At 42.8% G+C, this 20,635-nt stretch overlaps 1 protein-coding gene across 3 annotated transcripts in view; it reads right to left on the bottom strand.

Annotated features, from left to right (window-relative positions):
- Positions 1-10,496: 10,496 nt before the first annotated feature.
- Positions 10,497-20,635, bottom strand: part of ryk (receptor like tyrosine kinase) — a 376,084-nt gene continuing 365,945 nt past the window's right edge. For all 3 annotated transcript variants that reach the window (XM_041182702.1, XM_041182703.1, XM_041182704.1), the window contains 2 exons: positions 12,872-13,008; positions 10,497-11,746 (listed from right to left, as the gene is read on the bottom strand). In XM_041182702.1, the coding sequence (XP_041038636.1) occupies positions 11,635-11,746; positions 12,872-13,008 (249 nt within the window). In that variant the 3' untranslated portion in view covers positions 10,497-11,634. The remainder of the gene's footprint in view (positions 11,747-12,871; positions 13,009-20,635) is intronic.

Here is a 20,635-nt window from a genome sequence, read left to right as displayed (position 1 = left end):
CACTATTTTCATGCCCACCTCCTTTAGCACACTGGGATGTGGATTTGGGGAGGCGATGGTGGAATGGTATTGTCGCTTGACTAATAATCCAGAAACCCAGGGTAATTCTCTGGGGACCTGGGTTCAAATCCTACCATGGCAGATGGTGAAATTTGAATTCAATAATTAAAAAAAAAAAATTAGAATTAAAAGTCTAATGATGACCATAAAACTATTGTCTATTATTATAAAAACCCATCTGGTTCACTCATGCCCTTTAGGGACGGAAATCTGCTGTCCTCACCTGGTCTGGCCTACATGTGACTCCAGACCCACAGCAATACGGTTGACTCTTACATGCCCTCTGAACAAGGGCAATTAGAGATGGGCAGCTGGCCTAGCCAGCGACGCTCACATCCCATGAACGAATCAAAAAAAGATCAGACCCTGGAGATTTATTGGCTTTCAGTCCCATTAATTTGTTCAGCACTATTGTTTTAGTAATACTAATTTCCTCCAATTCCTCCTTCTCACTGAACCCTTCGTTCCCTATCATTTCTGGGAAGTTATTTGTGTCTTCCTCTGTGAAGACAGAACTAAAGTAGTTGTTTAATTGCTCTGCCAGTTCCTTGTTATAAATTCTCCCTTTTCGGGCTGTAAGGGACCAATGTTTGTCTTCGCTAATCTTTTGCTTTTTACATACTTACAGAAGTTTTACAGTCTGCTTTTATGTGCCTTGCAAATTTACTCTCATACTCTATTTTCCCCTCTTAAATCAAATTCTTGGTACTCCTTTGCTGAATTCTAAACTGCTCCAAATCCTCAGACTTAAATATTAGCCATTGTCTATCCACCCATCATGCCTTTTAATGAAGTTCCCCAAATTAGCTTAGCCAACTCAACGCCGCATACCTTCGTAGTTTCCTTTGTTTAGATTTATGACCCTAGTTTCAGATTGGACTACTTCATTTTCCATCCTAATGAAGAATTCTATCATGTTATGGTCACTGGACCCCACACAACAAGATTATTAATTAAACCCTTCTCATCGCACAATATCAAATCTAGGATAGCCTGTTCCCTAGTTGGTTCCTCGATGTACTGGTCTAAAAAACCATCTCGTACGCACTCCAGGAATTCATCCACCACAGTATTATTGCTAATTTGGTTTGCCCAGTCTATATGTGGATTAAAATCACTCATGATTACTGTCATACACTTGTTACATGCATCTCTAATTTCCTGTTTAATGCCATCACCTACCTTACCACTACTGTTTGGAGACCTATAACAACTCCCACTAATGCTTTCTTCCCCTTGTTGTTTCTTAGCTCCACCCAGACCGTTTCTGCATCTAGATTTTCTGAGCCAATATCCCCTCTCACTAGCGCACTGATTTCATTCTTAACTAACAACACCATGCCATCTCCTTTTCATTTTTGCCCGCCCAACCTAAGTATTGAGTATCCTTGGATATTCAGTTCCCAGCCTTGGTCACCCTGCAGCCATGTCTTCATAATTACAATCATATCGTACCCGTTAACATCTATTTGCACTATTAATTTGTCTAACTTATTGTAAATGCTCCATGCACTCAGATACAGTGCCTTTAGACTTATCTTTTTAATATTTTTACACATTTTTGTACTATGGCCCTATTTGCTTCTTGCCCCTGTTTCCTCTGCCTTCCAGTATTGGTTCCAATGCCTCAGGAATCTAAATCCCTCCCTCCTACACCATGTCTCCAGCCATTCATTCATCTGGTCGACTCCCCTATTCCTGATCTCGCTAGCATGTGGCACTGGGAGTAATCCTGAGATTACTACCTTTGAGGTCCTTTTTAGTTTAGTCCCTTGATCCCTTTATTCTGCTTTCAGGACCTCATCCCTCTTTTTACCTATGTCGTCGGTACTGATATGGACCACGGCCTCTGGCTTTTCAACCTCCCCTTTCAGAATGTCCTGCAGCCACTCAGTGACATCCTTGACCCTGGCACTAGAGAAGCAGCATACCATCCTGGAGTCATGTCTGTGGCCGTAGAAATATCTATCTGCTCCCCTTACGATAAAATCCCTTATCACTGTTGCAGTCTGGCGGTCACCCATTCCCTTTCTGCCTGTGCACTCTTTGCCTGCAGCATGACCACCTCACTATATGTGCTATCCACAAAGATCTCAGCCTTGAGGACTCTCCACAGTGACTCCAGCCTCAGCCCCAGCTCAGAAACACAGATTTTGAATAGCTGCAGCTGAAGGCACTTCCTGCACACGTGGTCACCCTGGATACTGGAAGTGTGTCTAGCTTCCCACATCACAGGAGAAGCATTCTACTTGGCCAAGCTGCCCTGCCATGACTTACCCTTAAATTACTCACTTTACTTTTACTTCCTCTAGTTTAAGGAATATTAAATACTAGGGACTTTACTTCTTATACTTTATACACTACTTAATCTAAACTAAAGACCAATTTTTACTTTAAAGACTGGACAAAAGAAATAGTAACCTAGTCCTACTTACAAAGGCTGCTGCTCCTCCCTTGCTAGCCCCCAGTCCTGCTCTGGCCTTGGGCCTGGTTCCCCTCGCTCCGCTCGCATTATCAAATGCCAAAAGCAAAAGCAAAGGAACACCTCTTTCACTCCTTCCCCAAACTCCTTTAATCACCGAACCCTAAGTCACACTCAAGTGCTAAGTTGCAATAAGATGGCTGGCTAAGATACTCCTGGGAGAAAAGCCTAGTTACAGAGGAAGCAGTTTCAGCTGCTTCATTAATTAACTAATCCCAACTGTTCACCCAGTGGAGACCTTGTTAAAACCCTGCATAACGCAGGGAACTTTAGAACTTAAACTGTAGATTTCAGTTAAATGCTAATTACAAACAAAATCAGATTTTTACGAAAAGATTTTACAAGATTAAGAGTCCTTACCACATACCAGCATCCAGAGGAAATAAAGTGTTTACAAAGGAATTTCGATAGGTTAAGTGAGTGGGCAAAAATTTGGCTGATAATGTGGGAAATGTGAACTTGTCCACTTTGGCAGGAAGAATAGAAAAGCAGCAAATTATTTAAATGGAGAGAGATTACAGAACTCTGAGCTATCTGGATGTCCTGATACATGAATCATAAAAAGTTAACATGCAGGCACAGCAAGTGATTGGAAAGGCAAAGGGAATGTTGTTGTTTATTGCAAGGAGAATGGAATATAAACGTAGGGAATGTTGCTACAACTGCGTACAGTTTTGGTCTCCTTATTTAATAAAGGATATAAATGCATTAGAAGCAGTTCAGAGAAGGTTCACTGGACTGATTTCTGGGATGTAGGAGTTATTTTATGAGGAAAGGATGGGCAGGGTGGGCCTATAATCATTGGGGTTTAGAAGAATGAGTTGTGATCTATTGAAATATATTAAATTCTGAGGGGTCTTGACAGGGTAGAATTTTTCCCCTTGCGGGGAGTCTAGAACTAGGGGGCACAGTTTCAAAATAAGGGGTTTCCCATTTAAGACCAGAAAGGAGTGGAGGCTGGGCCATTGAATTTATTCAAGGCTGAGTTAGACAGATTTTGGATAGACAAGGGGGTCAAGGGTTATGGGAGGCAGACAGGAAAGTGGAGCTGAGACCACAACCATATCAGCCATGAACTAATTGAATGGCAGAGCAGTCTCAATGGGCTGAATGGTCTACTCCTGCTCCTAATTCTTGAGTTCTTGTATTATTCTTATGTTCTAAGAGGGTGCATTGGGCAAGAGGGCAACTTTATGATCATAGAAGGTGCTACCCAGCTCAAAGGGTGCACCATCAGAGGCTCAGCTGCATTGAGATGTACAAGTATGAATGTCTATGAAGATTTGTCTCTCCAAGGAGGAAGTGACAGAGCTGTGTGGCATGCAGGAGCAGGAGTTGATGCCAAGAGGAGGTTGTGGCCATCCACTGCATGTCATATTAAAGGTGACATTGGCACTCAATTTCTGGAGATCCATGTGCCATCTCCCAGTCATCAGCCTATCACTGTGCAGAGGAACTCACAGATTCCATATACCATTGGCCAATATATCAAGTTCACAACAAATTAGGTCAGTCAGGTCAAGGGGACAATTGGCTTTGGGCTCTTGTCCCAACCAGACACAGGGGATCATTGACTGTACTCATGTGGCTATCAAGTCTCTCACACAACAGCCAGACATTCTTGTGAACAGGAATGGTTTCCACTCCCTCAATGTTCATGTCATCTGTGACCAACATAGTGAATCATGCAGGTGCGAGATTTCTGAGAAGCTGCCACAACTCCTACGTCCTTAGACAAGCCCAATTGCCTCAGCTCTTCAGGCCACCTGAACACCTTCATGGCTGGGGGAAAGGGGGTCCTATGAATACATGGCTACTGATCCCTTTATGCAACCCCAGCAACAGGCCAAGGGCACATGCAGCCGCTGCCACAGGACTACAAGAACCACTATCAAGGAGGCCATTGGCCTTTTGAAGATGTTTCAATGCCTCTATAGATCTGGACATTGCACAATCTGGTGCTCCAGAGGGAACTACCGCTGGTGGCAGAGGAAGACCCTGAGCAAACCATATCCTCAGAGAGGAGGATGAGCATGAGGCACCTCAACGGGTGCCAGCCAATGACGAGGGCTCAGTTCACAGGTCAGTGACATGCATGGCAGAGAAAGTTATAACTCTCTGATCAGCAGAAGCTTCACAACAGGGCAAGTGTCAAGTGGTATGGACAGGGACAGGCACAAAACAAGCCTTCTTACAATGTAAGTGTAAATCAAAAGAAAGGATTAACTTCTATTTCTCAGAAGACCCAAAATGTGATTGCAAAAACACTCACTCCTCAACATGCTAGATACATATGCACACATGAACAAATGATTCCTCCTCCGAAAACATACACTTAAGTTACTTAAAGGATAAAAAAAGAGTCATTTCCAATTAATGTTCAAGAGGGTAGCTGAAACATTGCAGGCCTGAAGGATTTATTCAATGTACTGAAGGAGGAGGATTCTGGTGATGAATTCACACTGGTTTACCCCAACCAGCAGCAAGTTTATGGCTTTCCAGTCGAAGTTGGTTGAGCCACTGCAGTGAAGAACTAAACTCTGGCAGGTAAAACAAATAAGCCCAAATTCTCTGCCATGGTGACTTTGTGCTGGGCGAGAAATGACTTCATATCCCAGACTGAACTCCCCTGGTCCTATCCTTGTGGATTAATAAGGTATTTCCAGGTATTTCTTAACTCAAGCCAGTTTCTGTCATGTGACACTGGTACTTTTTTCATTCATGGGACATGGACGTCACTATTGGCCAGCATTTATTGCCCATCCCTAATTGCCCTTGTTCAGAGGTAGCAGAGGATGGTTAGCCTACAGGTGAAGATTGGAAACTAAGATGCCTTTTCAGACAGAAGATTGTTATTGGAGTTACATTTGAGAAGAATAGCTGAAACCAAGAGTAAAGAATCAGGGTATGATTTTCCACCATTGTTCTGTGAAGCTGAACCTTATGACCAACAGAAGAATGAAGTGGATATATGGACACGGGTTACATCCTTACCAAAGAAAAAGCAAGGTATGGCCTTGGCACTTTTGCTTCCCACCAGAAACAGGACCAGGTGCAAAGTATTTTCAGAGCTAGAGACTCATCATTTGGATACTGAGGAAGGTTTGGATAAGCTCTTAAATTTTTGGACAAAATTTGTAAGAAAGATACAAATGAGACAAACCTAACTAAATCGGCAGATAAGGCTAGAGGTTACAAAAATAATAAAAGGACAAAACTAAAGTTTCTATATGTGAATGCATGTAGCATTCAAAACAAAACAGGTGAACTGAGAGCGCAAATAGAAATAAGTATGATCCGATAGCCATTACAGGGACATGGCTGCAGGATGGCATAGATTGGGACCTGAATATTGAAGGGTATGTGACATTCAGAAAGACAGGAAGCTAGGAAAAGATGGAGGGGTGGCTCTGTTAATTACAATGGTATTAACACATTAGAGTGGGGTGACCTATGTTCAGGAAACCAGGATGTAGAGATCAGAAATGAAAAAGGCAAGGAGTCACTTGTGGTCATGGTATACAGGCCCCCCAACAGTACCTACATGATAGGATGGGGTATAAAGGAAGAAATAATGGGAGCTTGTCAGAAAGGTAGGGAGATAATCATGAGGGATTTTAATCTGCATATAGACTGGGAAAATCAAATGACCAAAGATAGCCTAGATGAGGAATTAATTGAATGTTTTTGGGATAGTTTCTTAGAGCACCACATTCTGGCACCAACCAGAGAGCAGCATATGCTAGACCTAGTATTGTGCAATGAGATAGGATTAATAAACTACTTCATAGTGAAGGCATCCCTTGGTAGTAGCGATCATTATTTGGTTGATTTTACATTCAGTTTGAGGGAGATGGCTGCCACTGATTTTGTTTAGCTCAGAACAACACAGCTTGCAGCGCCACTCATTCCTCTCTTTTCAGGCACCTCCACACATCTTCATCTGAGCAGCCAACACTTGCACTCAGCCTATAGCTCTCTCACATCCACCTGTTATCCTCCATGAATTATGTCCTTTTCTGTGACCCCACCAGTTATTGCAAACAATTGCAACTCTTGAGGACAGGCAGTCCTGGGAGATGGCTCTCTAGTGACAGGCACCTCAATGGCTACAGGCACACTGGGAAGGAGCTCTTGCTCCAGGAGGCTGTAGCTGTCAGCAATGACCTACTGTGGGAGGTTCTGGTGCTCAGTGCTCATGTAGATCATGATGAGGGGTCTCATCTCCTTCCAGCTGGATGTGTGTGTCAACCAACCTCTGCCCTGTGCCAGTCCACGCAGCTGTGAAGACGACAGTTTGTGTTGATGCTGGTGTTATTGTTTCTCTTTTTGTTCCTCACCAGAGGTGCAGGAAGCAACTTCATAACCTGTTCCCATGCTGTGGTGAAGGCTGGCAGCAGGAAAGGGCAGTTGAAGGTGTGTAAAGTGAGACACATGAAGTGCTCCCCAGGAAGGTGGTAATCGCCTGTCAAACAGCAATTGTACTTTCCGGAAGCTTTGAATAGCTGGTTCCCTTCAGTGTTACTAATCAAAGGCTTCCCAGTTGCCAATTTCTTTGAAGAAGTTCTTTCCACTGTGGCCCAACAGCAAGGGAAACAGGGGCTCTCACAGTTAAATCCAGAATTGAGGGATTATATAGTTGTAGGTTGGCTTAAGTACCTTCAATCCCACCCCAGTGAAACCTGGATGAAGGCAGGATGATGATGGCATCCAGACCCAAAGAGATTTAACTCCTCACACACATGCAAACACAACTCCCCCAAATTATTCATTAAGAACCATGCCCACGTTGTTTACCTCCACACACAAGTCACCTTTCTGGTCTAAAATGCCCTACTCTTTCTTTGGTTATCCTCTTTAGGCATTTATAAAAGATCTTTCATTTCTCCTTGACTTTATTTGCCAATATGTTTTAATGTCCTCTCTTTGTTTTCCTAAATCCCTTGTTGTTACCTTTGCATTTTCTATAATCTTCTAGGCTTTCTGCAGTATTGAACTCTCAGTATCTGACATAAGCCTCCCTTTCTCGTCTTATCCTACCCTGTATGATCCTTGACACGCAGGAGGATATAGATATAGGTGTCCTATCCTTTTTCTTTGTGGAAGCATATTTGTTCTGAACCTTCACCACCTCCATAAGAACATAAGAAATAGGAACAGGAGTAGACCATACAGCCCCTCGAGCCTGCTCCGCCATTCAATAAGATCATGGCTGGTCTCCTTGAACCTTCAATACCTCCATCTTGAATGCATCCCACTGCTCTGACACGGATTTCCCTTCAAGTAGCCAAAGCCAGCCCACTTTTGCCCAATCACACCTCAGCTTATTCAGTTCAAGCTATAACACCTCATTTGATTTTCCTTTTAGTATATCATCCCTCCTCCCAGCTGTAATAGTTTCTTTAACTAATATTGCAATCTCCTGTTTTTATCCTCCACTCTCATCTGTAATCAGGAATGTTGCACTGCCATTCCTGTCCTTCTTTAAGCTGTTTCAGCAATAGCTATTGTTATGATCCCCGTAAAGGCTGATAACTTTTAAAAATATGTTAATTTCCCTGTGGCCAATGCAAAAAATTGCACAACAGCATTTCACATTTTAAGACTTTTACTGTGACAAACTAAAATCAACATCTACTAAATATTACTTCATAGGCAACTAATATATTAATTATAGAAAATGCATTTTTCCCATTAACTAATTAACATAACCGAAAGCCCCACACTATGTTTATACTTTACACAAAACTCTCAGCAGATATGTAGCCTTCCAATAAAGTCCCAAATTCCTCCCGGCGATTCAACTGGCTCTCTTCTCCCTGCCCCACCAGGAAGAATCTTCCTGTGTCTTTTTTAAAAGTCCCTTCGCTCAGTCAAATTGACCTCCAGCAGCATGGCACCCTCTGGCGACTCTTGGGTCTTTAAAATCTCAACAAATCTTCAAACTGGAAATCTGTTCTCACCAGCATTCAGCTTGGTGGTCAACACAAAAACAGTCTCGCCCTCTACTTGGCACAGCAGCTGCTGTTTTTGGTCTTCCCCTCCAGGTCTCACAGTCAACTGCCCCTCTTTCATATCAAACTGTGAAACCTGACACTTGAGTTTCTGAGTTTCATCCTGGGCCTCTGTCCAGATGGCATGGGTCAGTTTCTGGGCAGTGCTCAGCATGATTACCATTCCCCATTCCAGGACATTCTGCTTTACCTTTAACTAGAAGAGACATCCAAGCGGCTACCTGTGCTCACAGTTCATCTGCCTTATTCACTAGACTCCTTACATTGAAGTATATACCAGCCAGCAGGAGCGAATTACTTCTTACCTACTTTCTACCTTTTGTGTCCTCAGCCTCCAACACACCTTTACTAATTTCCTCCTTCCATTTCCAACTTTGCTTCTTTCCCTTCTGTATCTATGCTTAGGTAAACATTCTCAACATGATATTGGCCCGTCCCTGTTAAGGTACAAACTATTTGGCTTCTACAGGTACCATTGCTCAGGAATTTAAAGCCCTCCTTTCTGCATCATCCCTCCAGCCAAACATTCACCTGCACCACCATCTTATATTTGCATTCACTAGTGCCTAAGATTGGGACTAACCTGAAGATTACTATCTTTTAAGTTCTTCTTATTAATTTATTTTCTAGCCCCTAAACCTGTCTGCAGGACTCATCTCTTTTTATACCCATGTCATTGATACCAACACGGATCATGATTTCTAGCAGACTCTCTAGCCTTTCTGAAATAAAAACAGAAAATATTAGAAAAACTCAGCTGGTCTGACAGCATCTGTGGAGAGAGAAACAAAGTTAACGTTTTGAGTACGTATTACTCTTCTTCAGAGAGAGGTTTTCCAGCATTTTCTGTTTTTGTTTCAGATTTCCAGCGTCCACAGCATTTTGCTTTTATCCCTAGCCTTTCTGTTGCTTTATTCCTTTCTCAGCCTTGACTGGCTGACTTAGCTGCCTAAGTATGACCAAGTCAGCATGGGGCTGTGGAAAACTCCTCTCTGAGGCAAGCTTCTCCATAAAACACCACGAAAACTATCCAGTGCTTTTTCCAAGCCGAAATGTGAGAAAGAGTTGACCAATTTAAGTACAAGTGCTCAATGAGCAAGACTACGTGCACCTTATCCAATTCCTGAAATAAGGATTTAAAAAAAAAATCTAAAACTCAAATCAACACCTGTAGCTTTAGCACAGACACCTTTTCCATATTTTGAATTTGATGTTTGCACACTTCCAGGTATGCACTGATTTAGACATCCTTCAATTTGACTTGAGGCTTATGCATGGTGCTAAATTTGTATCATAGATAACACCAAGGGTAAGTGCCACAACACAGTTAGGTTAGCTACAACAAATGGCTGAGCTTCAGAACCTTCAACAGAGTCTGAAGCACTGGTGCCAATGGCACTATACCGATGTATCCAGTTCCTGGATTTATCCTCAATGAAGACACTTAACATGAGAAGCTTCATCTTAAAGGAAATGTCACATGCACAGTTTCACATCACAATACATCAAGATGTTTAAGATGGATGCCATCCCTTGCATTCCTAATTAACTGCTGTAGGGTACGAGTGGAAAAGAAAAGATCCCTCCACTGGAATTTGACAGCGGCTAATTAACTGATATTTGAGTGGCTCTGTTATTTTCTATTGGATTTAGCAATAGTGAAAGTACCACATCAATTACACGATCTTGGGTTTACGTACCCCAAAGTTTGAACCAAGTTATGGACAGTCATGATGCTATTCAACCTCACTAATGAATTTTATGAGCAGTCTTGTCTACTTTAACAATATAATTATGCAAATATCCTTAACTGTTTAACCTAAGGTATACTCTACAATTTTCAGTACTCAAAGCAGGTTAAGACTGAATTACTAAGAATACAGTAAAGTAGCTGTTTAAATACTACTACAATGCACCCAAGATTATAGTATGTACAAATATTCAGAAAGATTTCTCAGCTTTATTAATCATATCCTCTGCATTTTACAAAGATGTACATCATACAAAGATGAACATAGGTTGACAACTAAAAATAGCAGACAATTGAGTTGTTCAAAAATATATACAAGGTTTGGATTTACAAAAAAGGCCTTTAACCTAGTTATCCCAACCACCTCGTACCGGAGAACAGAAAGCTTCCATAGTGAAGGTCAAAGGTGAAGTATATCAGTGGATTGACACTTTGTAACTGACTAGACTTTACTATGGCAGGAAGTGCTAAAATTCAAAATACACCCAACGTACCGCATTTTGAGACGAGTGAAAAGCTGTATGTGTAGTTACCAAGCAACTACCTTCTCTGGTCCAACTCTGTTTGCTACATGATGGGAAACAGACTTTGAAGTGCATGGAGGTTTAAGAATTACACAAGACATGGGAATGAATCTTTTGATTCTGATTACTGCTGAAAATGAACCAAAGCTTTGCTGAAGTGGTTAAGCTCTGGAATGCATTGCCTGTTTGGTGGAGGCAGGTTCAATCGAGGCATTCAAAAGGGAATTAGACAGTTATTTGAAGAGGAAGATGTGCAGAGTTTTGGGGAGAAGGCGACCCAATGGCACTAAGTGAATGGCTCATTCAGAGAGCTGGTGCAGACATGATGGGCCAAATGGCCTCCTCCTGCACTGTAACAATTCTGTGATTCTGAAGCAGTGAACCATTTGGGGAATTGCTCTGTCATGTAAGTAAGCAGCAGCAGCCATTCAAAAAACTTGTCAAAATATGTTTCACAAAAATTTTAAAAATCTGGCTCCCAATTACCTTAAATACAGGCAACAGGAGCTAAGAAATGGAGTGCAAAGTCCAACTGACATTGGCACTTTTCAGTCTATTAAATTTGGCTGCTCCAGGAACCTCACCCAGAAACGGAGCTTACTAAAAGTCTTACTCATTTAGGTAAACATGATGCTGTGTTATAAAATACCAAAACTCACATTATCAAGATATTTTACAAAACAAAACTATGAAAGCATTTCAAGGCACTCTGCTTCAGAAGAAATACTTCCCCTGATTTTCTTAATTTCTATTATTAATTCTGCTCTTAGTATTGAAGATTTCAGGTGTGACAAAAGCCTTGATTCAGACATAGGCCCCTAAGGCAGCATGAAATTCAGTCAGACACTGCACTAGCTGCTGGAACTTTGGTCTCTCATCACGGTCCAAGGCCCAACAGCAGGCCATCACTGCAAACCTGTAACGAAAATACAAAACAAATGGTTTCAAACAACAGGACCAGATATATAATGGGGCATGGATCAGTGATCAGATATGTAATGCTGTGTTAATGGGGCCAGGTTACTAACAGCAACTGCTTAATCCTGATCACTTGATACCACCCTCCCGCAATGAGATCAACAATCGTTATAGGGCGCTTACCTACAGGTTGCTGTAGTCTGGGATGCTACATGCCCACAATTATTTCCTCAAATCACAAATAAACTTCATAGTTTTGAACCAAGAAGGAAACTGCTTTATTTTGGCAAGGTTACTATTCATTACAGCTTTATTGTCATTTAAGAAAGGCTAAATCCTCACCTACCATATTAGCTTGAGCTGTAAACATCACATTGAATATGATCTCTTCCTTGCTGCCTTTCGACAGCTATAGCCACATCAGGACGAATAGAGAATACTTCTCTTTATAAACATGCCTATCATGCCCATCATAATTGTAATCAATTACGACCTTTTTCCAAAAGAGGTTCCTTCGCCTAAATTGTTTTGTATAATTTATTTTGCCAAGGTTAAGTGTGGCAGTTTTAGGTTTGGCTAAAATTAGGCCATGCTTTTAAAACACTAAAACCCTTTCAAATTCTTGACATCTGGCCTGCTTTTGACAGCCGTTTTGAAGGGGATTTAGCATGATGACATTCCACTGGTATACATGACAGATTTTCAAGAGTGATGATGGACAAAGAGATGGTTACCAATATCCAGGGAAAGGGTTGGTGGAAATCTGATAAAAATGTTTTAAATAATATCAGTGAGAAGTATTTCCATATAAATACAAGGGTATACAATTTCAATAACTATCAGCAATGCTCTAAAAGATGACACTAATTGTTTTAGAGAATGAAGAAAGAGCTCTTATCTTCTGCTCTTTCATCTCCTTTCTCACCTGGTATGGCCAAGATTGTAGTCCCATAGGTTGAATCAGTGGCCTATCAATCTGTGATAAATCAGCACTGTGCAGCATCTCCCCATCATTAATCTAGGGACTTGGTTCACTCAGATGCACTGAACTAAACAGTTGTGTAATTCTAAACAAGATCTAAAAAATAAAACAGAGTGCCTTCTAAAAATTACAGTAACTTACAGTTCATCTGGACAATTGATTGGCTGGGCTATTCTGTATCCATCTTTAAGGTAAGCAGCCATCTCAAAAGGATCGATGTCAACGTATGGAGTCTGTCCCAGAGTCATCAGCTCCCACAATGTAACTCCAAATGCCCACTGAAAGGAAGAAAAGCAGATATTGAGATGTTATGTACCAGGAGAATCTGATAATGGTAAACTGGGTGGGTAGAAGTTACAGAATCACTGTTTTATTTGCTTAGAGAACAGGTTTTTGTAGTACGGCGCAGTAAATAGAAAATTTATGGAAAATAACTTGCATATTGTCATTTCCATATATTTCAGCAAGAATTTATTATTAAGAACTTCTGTTTGAATAATCAAGTTTGAATTCAGGATTCTTTAGATTATTTAGACTTCAATAATATCAGCTTCCTAGAATTTGGTGCGTGTATTAGCCATTTCCCTCAAAACTTCAAGAGCGTAACTTAATTAGTTACACATTTACTATTTGCGAATTAAACAGCCTGTTGAATATGTGACGACCTTCGACCCAGAAGCTGTACAGTAAAGAAAATATGTCATTTCTTTAAAATGTCTGTGGAATCTGTAATTGTTTTTAAGAATGTTTGACAAGGACTTAAGAGGTCGGATCAATTGTAATTTTCTTGGAAATTAAGAAATACTGATCCATGCTGAAAGGAACTAAATCCTAAAAGTGATGTGAATAGCTCAAGCATGAAAAAGAGTTGAGAACCAGTATCAGAGGACCAGATCATGAACCAGGTATTGTTAGTTGGTCAGCTGAAAAGCTACGCCATCGGGACTGACGTGATGTGAGTGAGAAAGGGCTCGGAGACAATTGCCTTGTTGCTGCTAACCTTATCCTGTGTGAAAAAGAGAGAGAGAATGTGTGTGTGTAAGAGAGCGAGAGCGTGCGTGTGTGAGAGTGCGTGTGTGTGCATGTGAGTATGAGAGAGAGAGAGAGAGTGAGTGTGTGAGAGAGTGAGAGTATGAGTGTGTGAATGTGAGTGAGAAAGTGTGTGTGTGCATGAGTATGAGAGAGAGAGAGAGAGAGAGTGTGTGAGTGTGAATGTGAGTGAGAGCGTGTGTGTGTGGGCATGTGAATATGAGAGAAAGTGTGTGTGAGAGAGAGGGTGTGAGTGTATGTGAGAGTGAGAGTGTGAGAGTAAGTGTGAGAGAGTGTGTGCATATGTGAGTCAGTGATTGTGTGAGTGTGAGACAGTGATTGTGTGAGCGTGAGATAGTAATTGTGTGAGCGTGAGACAGTGATTGTGCGAGTGTGAGACAGTGATTGTGTGAGTGTGAGACAGTGATTGTGTGTGCGTGCCCAGGGAATGCGTGGCTGTGGTTTATTTCGTTTTTTTAAATTCGGAAAATAGTTTCAATAGACTTATCTTCTTCTTTGCTTAACATAAGAAAACTTGTCTAATTCTTTACAAACTGAAAGCATAAACAGTAGGATTCCTGCAGTATTGGCAAAGCATATCCTCTCTAAATTCACAAAAACCCCGGTTATGGTCAGACCCAGAGTGGTAGAATAGGGGAATCATTTTTACTCCTCCTCACATGGTCCTAACAGGCGCAAAGTGATGGAAGGTGTTGTCAACAGTGCTATCAAGTGGCACTTATTCAGCAATAACCTACTCACCAATATTCAATTTGGGTTCTGCCAGGGACATTCAGCTCCTGACATTATTACAGTCTTGTTCTTAAATAGAATAGCTAAACTGAAGAGATGAGGTGAGGTTAGTGTGACTGCCCTTGACAGCAAGGTAGCATTTGACATCAAGTCGAGTGAGGTAACAAGGAGTGCTAGCAAAATTGAATTCAATGCGAATTAAGGGGGAAACTCTCCATTGGTTGGAATCATACCTAGCACAAAGGAAGATAAAGAAGAGTCATATGGGCTCGAAACATTAACTCTGTTTCTCCCTCCACAGATGCTGCCAGACCTGATGAGATTTTTCAGCATTTTCTGTTTTTACTACAAAGGAAGGTGTTTGTGGTTGTTCGAAGCCAATCATCTCAGTCCCAAGATATTGCTGCAGAAGTTCCTCAGGGTAGTGTCCTAGGCCCAACCATCTTCACTTGCTTCATCCTTCCGTCATAAGGTCAGAAACTGATATTTGCCCATGACTACACAATGTTCAGCACCATTTGTTACTCCTCAGATACTGAAGCAGTTTGTGTTAATATGCAGCAAGACCTGGACAATATCCAACCTTGGGCTGATAAGCAGCAAGTAACATTTGCATCACACAAATACCAGGCGATGACCATCTCCAACAAGACAGAAACTAACCATCGCCCCTTAACATTCAATGGCACTATCATTGCTGAATCCCCCACTATTAACATCTTGGTTGAGTTGGGTGGGGGGGGGGGTTACCATTTACCAGAAACTGAACTGGACTCGCAATACAAATACTGTGGCTTCAAGAGCAAGTTAGGGTCTGGGAATTCTGAGGGTGATTAATTCACCTCCTGACTCCCCAAAACCAGTCAACCATCTACAAAGCACAAGTCAGGAGTGTGATGGAATACTCACTGCTTGCCTTGATGAATGCAGCTCCAACAACACTCAAGAAACTTGACACCATCCAGGACAAAGCAGCTGTTTGACTGGCATCCCATCCACCTCCTTTAACAATCATTCACTCCATGCACAGGGACGGCAGTATGTACCATATATGGGGAGGCGATAGCGAAGTGGTATTGTCACTGGTCTAGTAATCTAGAGACCCAGGGTAATGCTCTGGGGATCCGGTTTGAATCCTGCCATGGCAGGTGGCAGAATTTGAACCCAGTAGAAATTTGGACTTAAAAGTCTAATGATGACCATGAAACCATTGCCGATTATTGTAAAAACCCATCTGGTTCACAAATGCCCTTTAGGGAAGGAAATCTGGTCCTGGTCTGGCCTGCATGTGACTCCAGATGTGGTTGACTCTTATATGCCCTCTGAACAAGGGCCATAAGGGATTGGCAATAAATGCTGGTCTAGCCACATCCAATGAATAAAAAAATACACAAGATCAGTGCAGCAACACCAAGGCTCCTTCAAAAGCATCATCCAAACCCACAGCCTCTACCACCTAGAAGAACAAGAGAAGTAGATGCACCACCACCTGCAGATTTTCCTCCAAGCCACACAACATCCTTACTTGGAACAATTATCATTACCCCTTCACTGTTGCTGGGTCAAAATCCTGAAACTCCCTTCCTGAGAACACTAAGTGTACCTACACCATATGATGCAGTTCAACAGGCAGTTCACCACCACCTTCTCGAGGGCAATTAGGGAAGAGCAACATATACTGGCCTTGCAGCCTTGCTCACATCCCAAGGAAGAACTAAAAATTATACCGTTGGATAGAGCTTTCAACAAGAAATTATTGGAGCTTGCCACAAAGTCAAGTCAAATAGGCAAAGGTGGTCTAGATGTTGAGTTTCTAGAATATTTTCTGATAGTTCCATAGTGCAATACACTGTGGAACAAACCAGATAAAGCTATTTTAGATCTAGTATTATGCACAAAGTCAGGGATAATTAGTAATTCCTTAGTAAAAAATCCACTGGGAAAAAGTGATCATAATACAATTGACTTCTACATATACCAATCACAAACAAAGCTAATTACATGGGTATGAGTGAACAGCTGGCTAAGGTTGATTGGTAAATAAACTGAAAGGTACAATGGTAAATAAACAGTGCAAAACATTTAAAGAAACAATTCAAAATGTTCAACAAAATTACATTTAATTGAAAAACAAAACTCGGCAAAAAAGGGAAAAAAAGCTTACTAAGGAGCTTAAGGATAGTATTAGATTAAAAGGGGCATATAATATTGCAAAGAACAGTCGTTCTTACAGTCGTAAGCCCGTTGATTTTACAAACAGCAAAGGACCTCCAACAAATTGATAAAGAAGAAAAATAGAATAAACTAGCAAGGGCTATAAAAACAGATTGTAAGAGCTGTTATGACATCCATAGGGAAACCATAAACCAAAATAACCCAATTTACTGAATGATCTCAAAATGAAGAAATTACCAACAATTTTCCACTTTTTGTAACATTTACTTTAACATGAATTGGAACGAACGCTAACTTCACACTAGAAGACACAAGTTACATATCAGAAATAGAGGGTAACCTAGAGGCAAGTAGGAGTGAGGAAATCAAGGTTTTATGAGAAGGAAATTATGTTTGACGATTTTATCAGAGTTTTTGAGGATATAACACGAGTTGACAGACAAATGATACTTCAAATAAAAAGGTAAATTTCACTTTAAATAGTTGATACAAAAACACGTTGTACACATCACAACCACATGCATTACTCTCCATAAATAAGTGGCAACCTGTTCAGTTCCAAAATTTTTTAACTCAGCCTGTGATATGTAGAATCGCTCACTTTCCCACTCAATCAATGCGGCCCTCCAGGCGTGTTCACTGGCAGTCGTATTCCTTCGGAGACCCCTGGAAATGGTTGTCAGTCCAGCAGAATCTCTTTGGCTAGGTTCATGGCAGCCTTGGTGGCAAAAATTCCTGAGAGTTTTCTTTTATCTGAGTCATTTAATAAATCCCATTAAATAAAAAACAAAAACAGAATTACCTGGAAAAACTCAGCAGGTCTGGCAGCATCGGCGGAGAAGAAAAGAGTTGACGTTTCGAGTCCTCATGACCCTTCGACAGAACTTGAGTTCGAGTCCAGGAAAGAGCTGAAATATAAGCTGGTTTAAGGTGTGTGTGTGGGGGGCGGAGAGATAGAGAGACAGAGAGGTGGAGGGGGTTGGTGTGGTTGTAGCGACAAACAAGCAGTGATAGAAGCAGATCATCAAAAGATGTCAACAACAATACTACAATAGAACACATAGGTGTTAAAGTTAAAGTTGGTGATATTATCTAAACGAATGTGCTAATTAAGAATGGATGGTAGGGCACTCAAGGTATAGCTCTAGTGGGTTTTTTTTTTTTTTTTTTATTTTATATAATGGAAATAGGTGGGAAAAGGAAAATCTTTATAATTTATTGGGAAAAAAAAGAAGGGGGAAACAGAAAGGGGGTGGGGATGGGGGAGGGGACTCACGACCTAAAGTTGTTGAATTCAATATTCAGTCCGGAAGGCTGTAAAGTCCCTAGTCGGAAGATGAGGTGTTGTTCCTCCAGTTTGCGTTGGGCTTCACTGGAACAATGCAGCAAGCCAAGGACAGACATGTGGGCAAGAGAGCAGGGTGGAGTGTTAAAATGGCAAGCGACAGGGAGGTTTGGGTCATTCTTGCGGACAGACCGCAGGTGTTCTGAAAAGCGGTCGCCCAGTTTACGTTTGGTCTCTCCAATGTAGAGGAGACCACATTGGGAGCAACGAATGCAGTAGACTAAGTTGGGGGAAATGCAAGTGAAATGCTGCTTCACTTGAAAGGAGTGTTTGGGTCCTTGGACGGTGAGGAGAGAGGAAGTGAAGGGGCAGGTGTTGCATCTTTTGCGTGGGCAAGGGGTTGTGCCATAGGAGGGGGTTGAGGAGTAGGGGGTGATGGAGGAGTGGACCAGGGTGTCCCGGAGGGAGCGATCCCTACGGAATGCCGATAAGGGGGGTGAAGGGAAGATGTGTTTGGTAGTGGCATCATGCTGGAGTTGGCGGAAATGGCGGAGGATGATCCTTTGAATGCGGAGGCTGGTGGGGTGATAAGTGAGGACAAGGGGGACCCTATCATGTTTCTGGGAGGGAGGAGAAGGAGTGAGGGCGGATGCGCGGGAGATGGGCCGGACACGGTTGAGGGCCCTGTCAACGACCGTGGGTGGAAAACCTCGGTTAAGGAAGAAGGAGGACATGTCAGAGGAACTGTTTTTGAATGTAGCATCATCGGAACAGATGCGACGGAGGCGAAGGAACTGAGAGAATGGGATGGAGTCCTTACAGGAAGTGGGGTGTGAGGAGCTGTAGTCGAGATAGCTGTGGGTGTCGGTGGGTTTGTAATGGATATTGGTGGACAGTCTATCACCAGAGATTGAGACAGAGAGGTCAAGGAAGGGAAGGGAAGTGTCAGAGATGGACCACGTGAAAATGATGGAGGGGTGGAGATTGGAAGCAAAATTAATAAATTTTTCCAAGTCCTGACGAGAGCATGAAGCAGCACCGAAATAATCATCGATGTACCGGAGAAAGAGTTGTGGAAGGGGGCCGGAGTAGGACTGCAACAAGGAATGTTCCACATACCCCATAAAGAGACAGGCATAGCTGGGGCCCATGCGGGTACCCATAGCCACACCTTTTATTTGGAGGAAGTGAGAGGAGTTGAAGGAGAAATTGTTCAGCGTGAGAACAAGTTCAGCCAGACGGAGGAGAGTAGTGGTGGATGGGGATTGTTCGGGCCTCTGTTCGAGGAAGAAGCTAAGGGCCCTCAGACCATCCTGGTGGGGGATGGAGGTGTAGAGGGATTGGACGTCCATGGTGAAGAGGAAGCGGTAGGGGCCAGGGAACTGGAAATTGTTGATGTGACGTAAGGTGTCAGAGGAATCACGGATGTAGGTGGGAAGGGACTGGACAAGGGGAGAGAGAAGGGAGTCAAGATAACGAGAAATGAGTTCTGTGGGGCAGGAGCAAGCTGAGACGATCGGTCTACCGGGGCAGTTCTGTCCATGGACGTCCAATCCCTCTACACCTCCATCCCCCACCAGGATGGTCTGAGGGCCCTTAGCTTCTTCCTCGAACAGAGGCCCGAACAATCCCCATCCACCACTACTCTCCTCCGTCTGGCTGAACTTGTTCTCACGCTGAACAATTTCTCCTTCAACTCCTCTCACTTCCTCCAAATAAAAGGTGTGGCTATGGGTACCCGCATGGGCCCCAGCTATGCCTGTCTCTTTATGGGGTATGTGGAACATTCCTTGTTGCAGTCCTACTCCGGCCCCCTTCCACAACTCTTTCTCCGGTACATCGATGATTATTTCGGTGCTGCTTCATGCTCTCGTCAGGACTTGGAAAAATTTATTAATTTTGCTTCCAATCTCCACCCCTCCATCATTTTCACGTGGTCCATCTCTGACACTTCCCTTCCCTTCCTTGACCTCTCTGTCTCAATCTCTGGTGATAGACTGTCCACCAATATCCATTACAAACCCACCGACACCCACAGCTATCTCGACTACAGCTCCTCACACCCCACTTCCTGTAAGGACTCCATCCCATTCTCTCAGTTCCTTCGCCTCCGTCGCATCTGTTCCGATGATGCTACATTCAAAAACAGTTCCTCTGACATGTCCTCCTTCTTCCTTAACCGAGGTTTTCCACCCACGGTCGTTGACAGGGCCCTCAACCGTGTCCGGCCCATCTCCCGCGCATCCGCCCTCACTCCTTCTCCTCCCTCCCAGAAACATGATAGGGTCCCCCTTGTCCTCACTTATCACCCCACCAGCCTCCGCATTCAAAGGATCATCCTCCGCCATTTCCGCCAACTCCAGCATGATGCCACTACCAAACACATCTTCCCTTCACCCCCCTTATCGGCATTCCGTAGGGATCGCTCCCTCCGGGACACCCTGGTCCACTCCTCCATCACCCCCTACTCCTCAACCCCCTCCTATGGCACAACCCCTTGCCCACGCAAAAGATGCAACACCTGCCCCTTCACTTCCTCTCTCCTCACCGTCCAAGGACCCAAACACTCCTTTCAAGTGAAGCAGCATTTCACTTGCATTTCCCCCAACTTAGTCTACTGCATTCGTTGCTCCCAATGTGGTCTCCTCTACATTGGAGAGACC

The sequence above is a fragment of the Carcharodon carcharias genome, chromosome 2 (genome assembly GCF_017639515.1).
Source record: "Carcharodon carcharias isolate sCarCar2 chromosome 2, sCarCar2.pri, whole genome shotgun sequence".
Lineage (NCBI taxonomy): Eukaryota > Metazoa > Chordata > Chondrichthyes > Lamniformes > Lamnidae > Carcharodon > Carcharodon carcharias.
The sequence above is the reverse complement of the archived record's forward strand: the minus strand, read 5'-3'. Positions and strand labels throughout refer to the sequence as shown.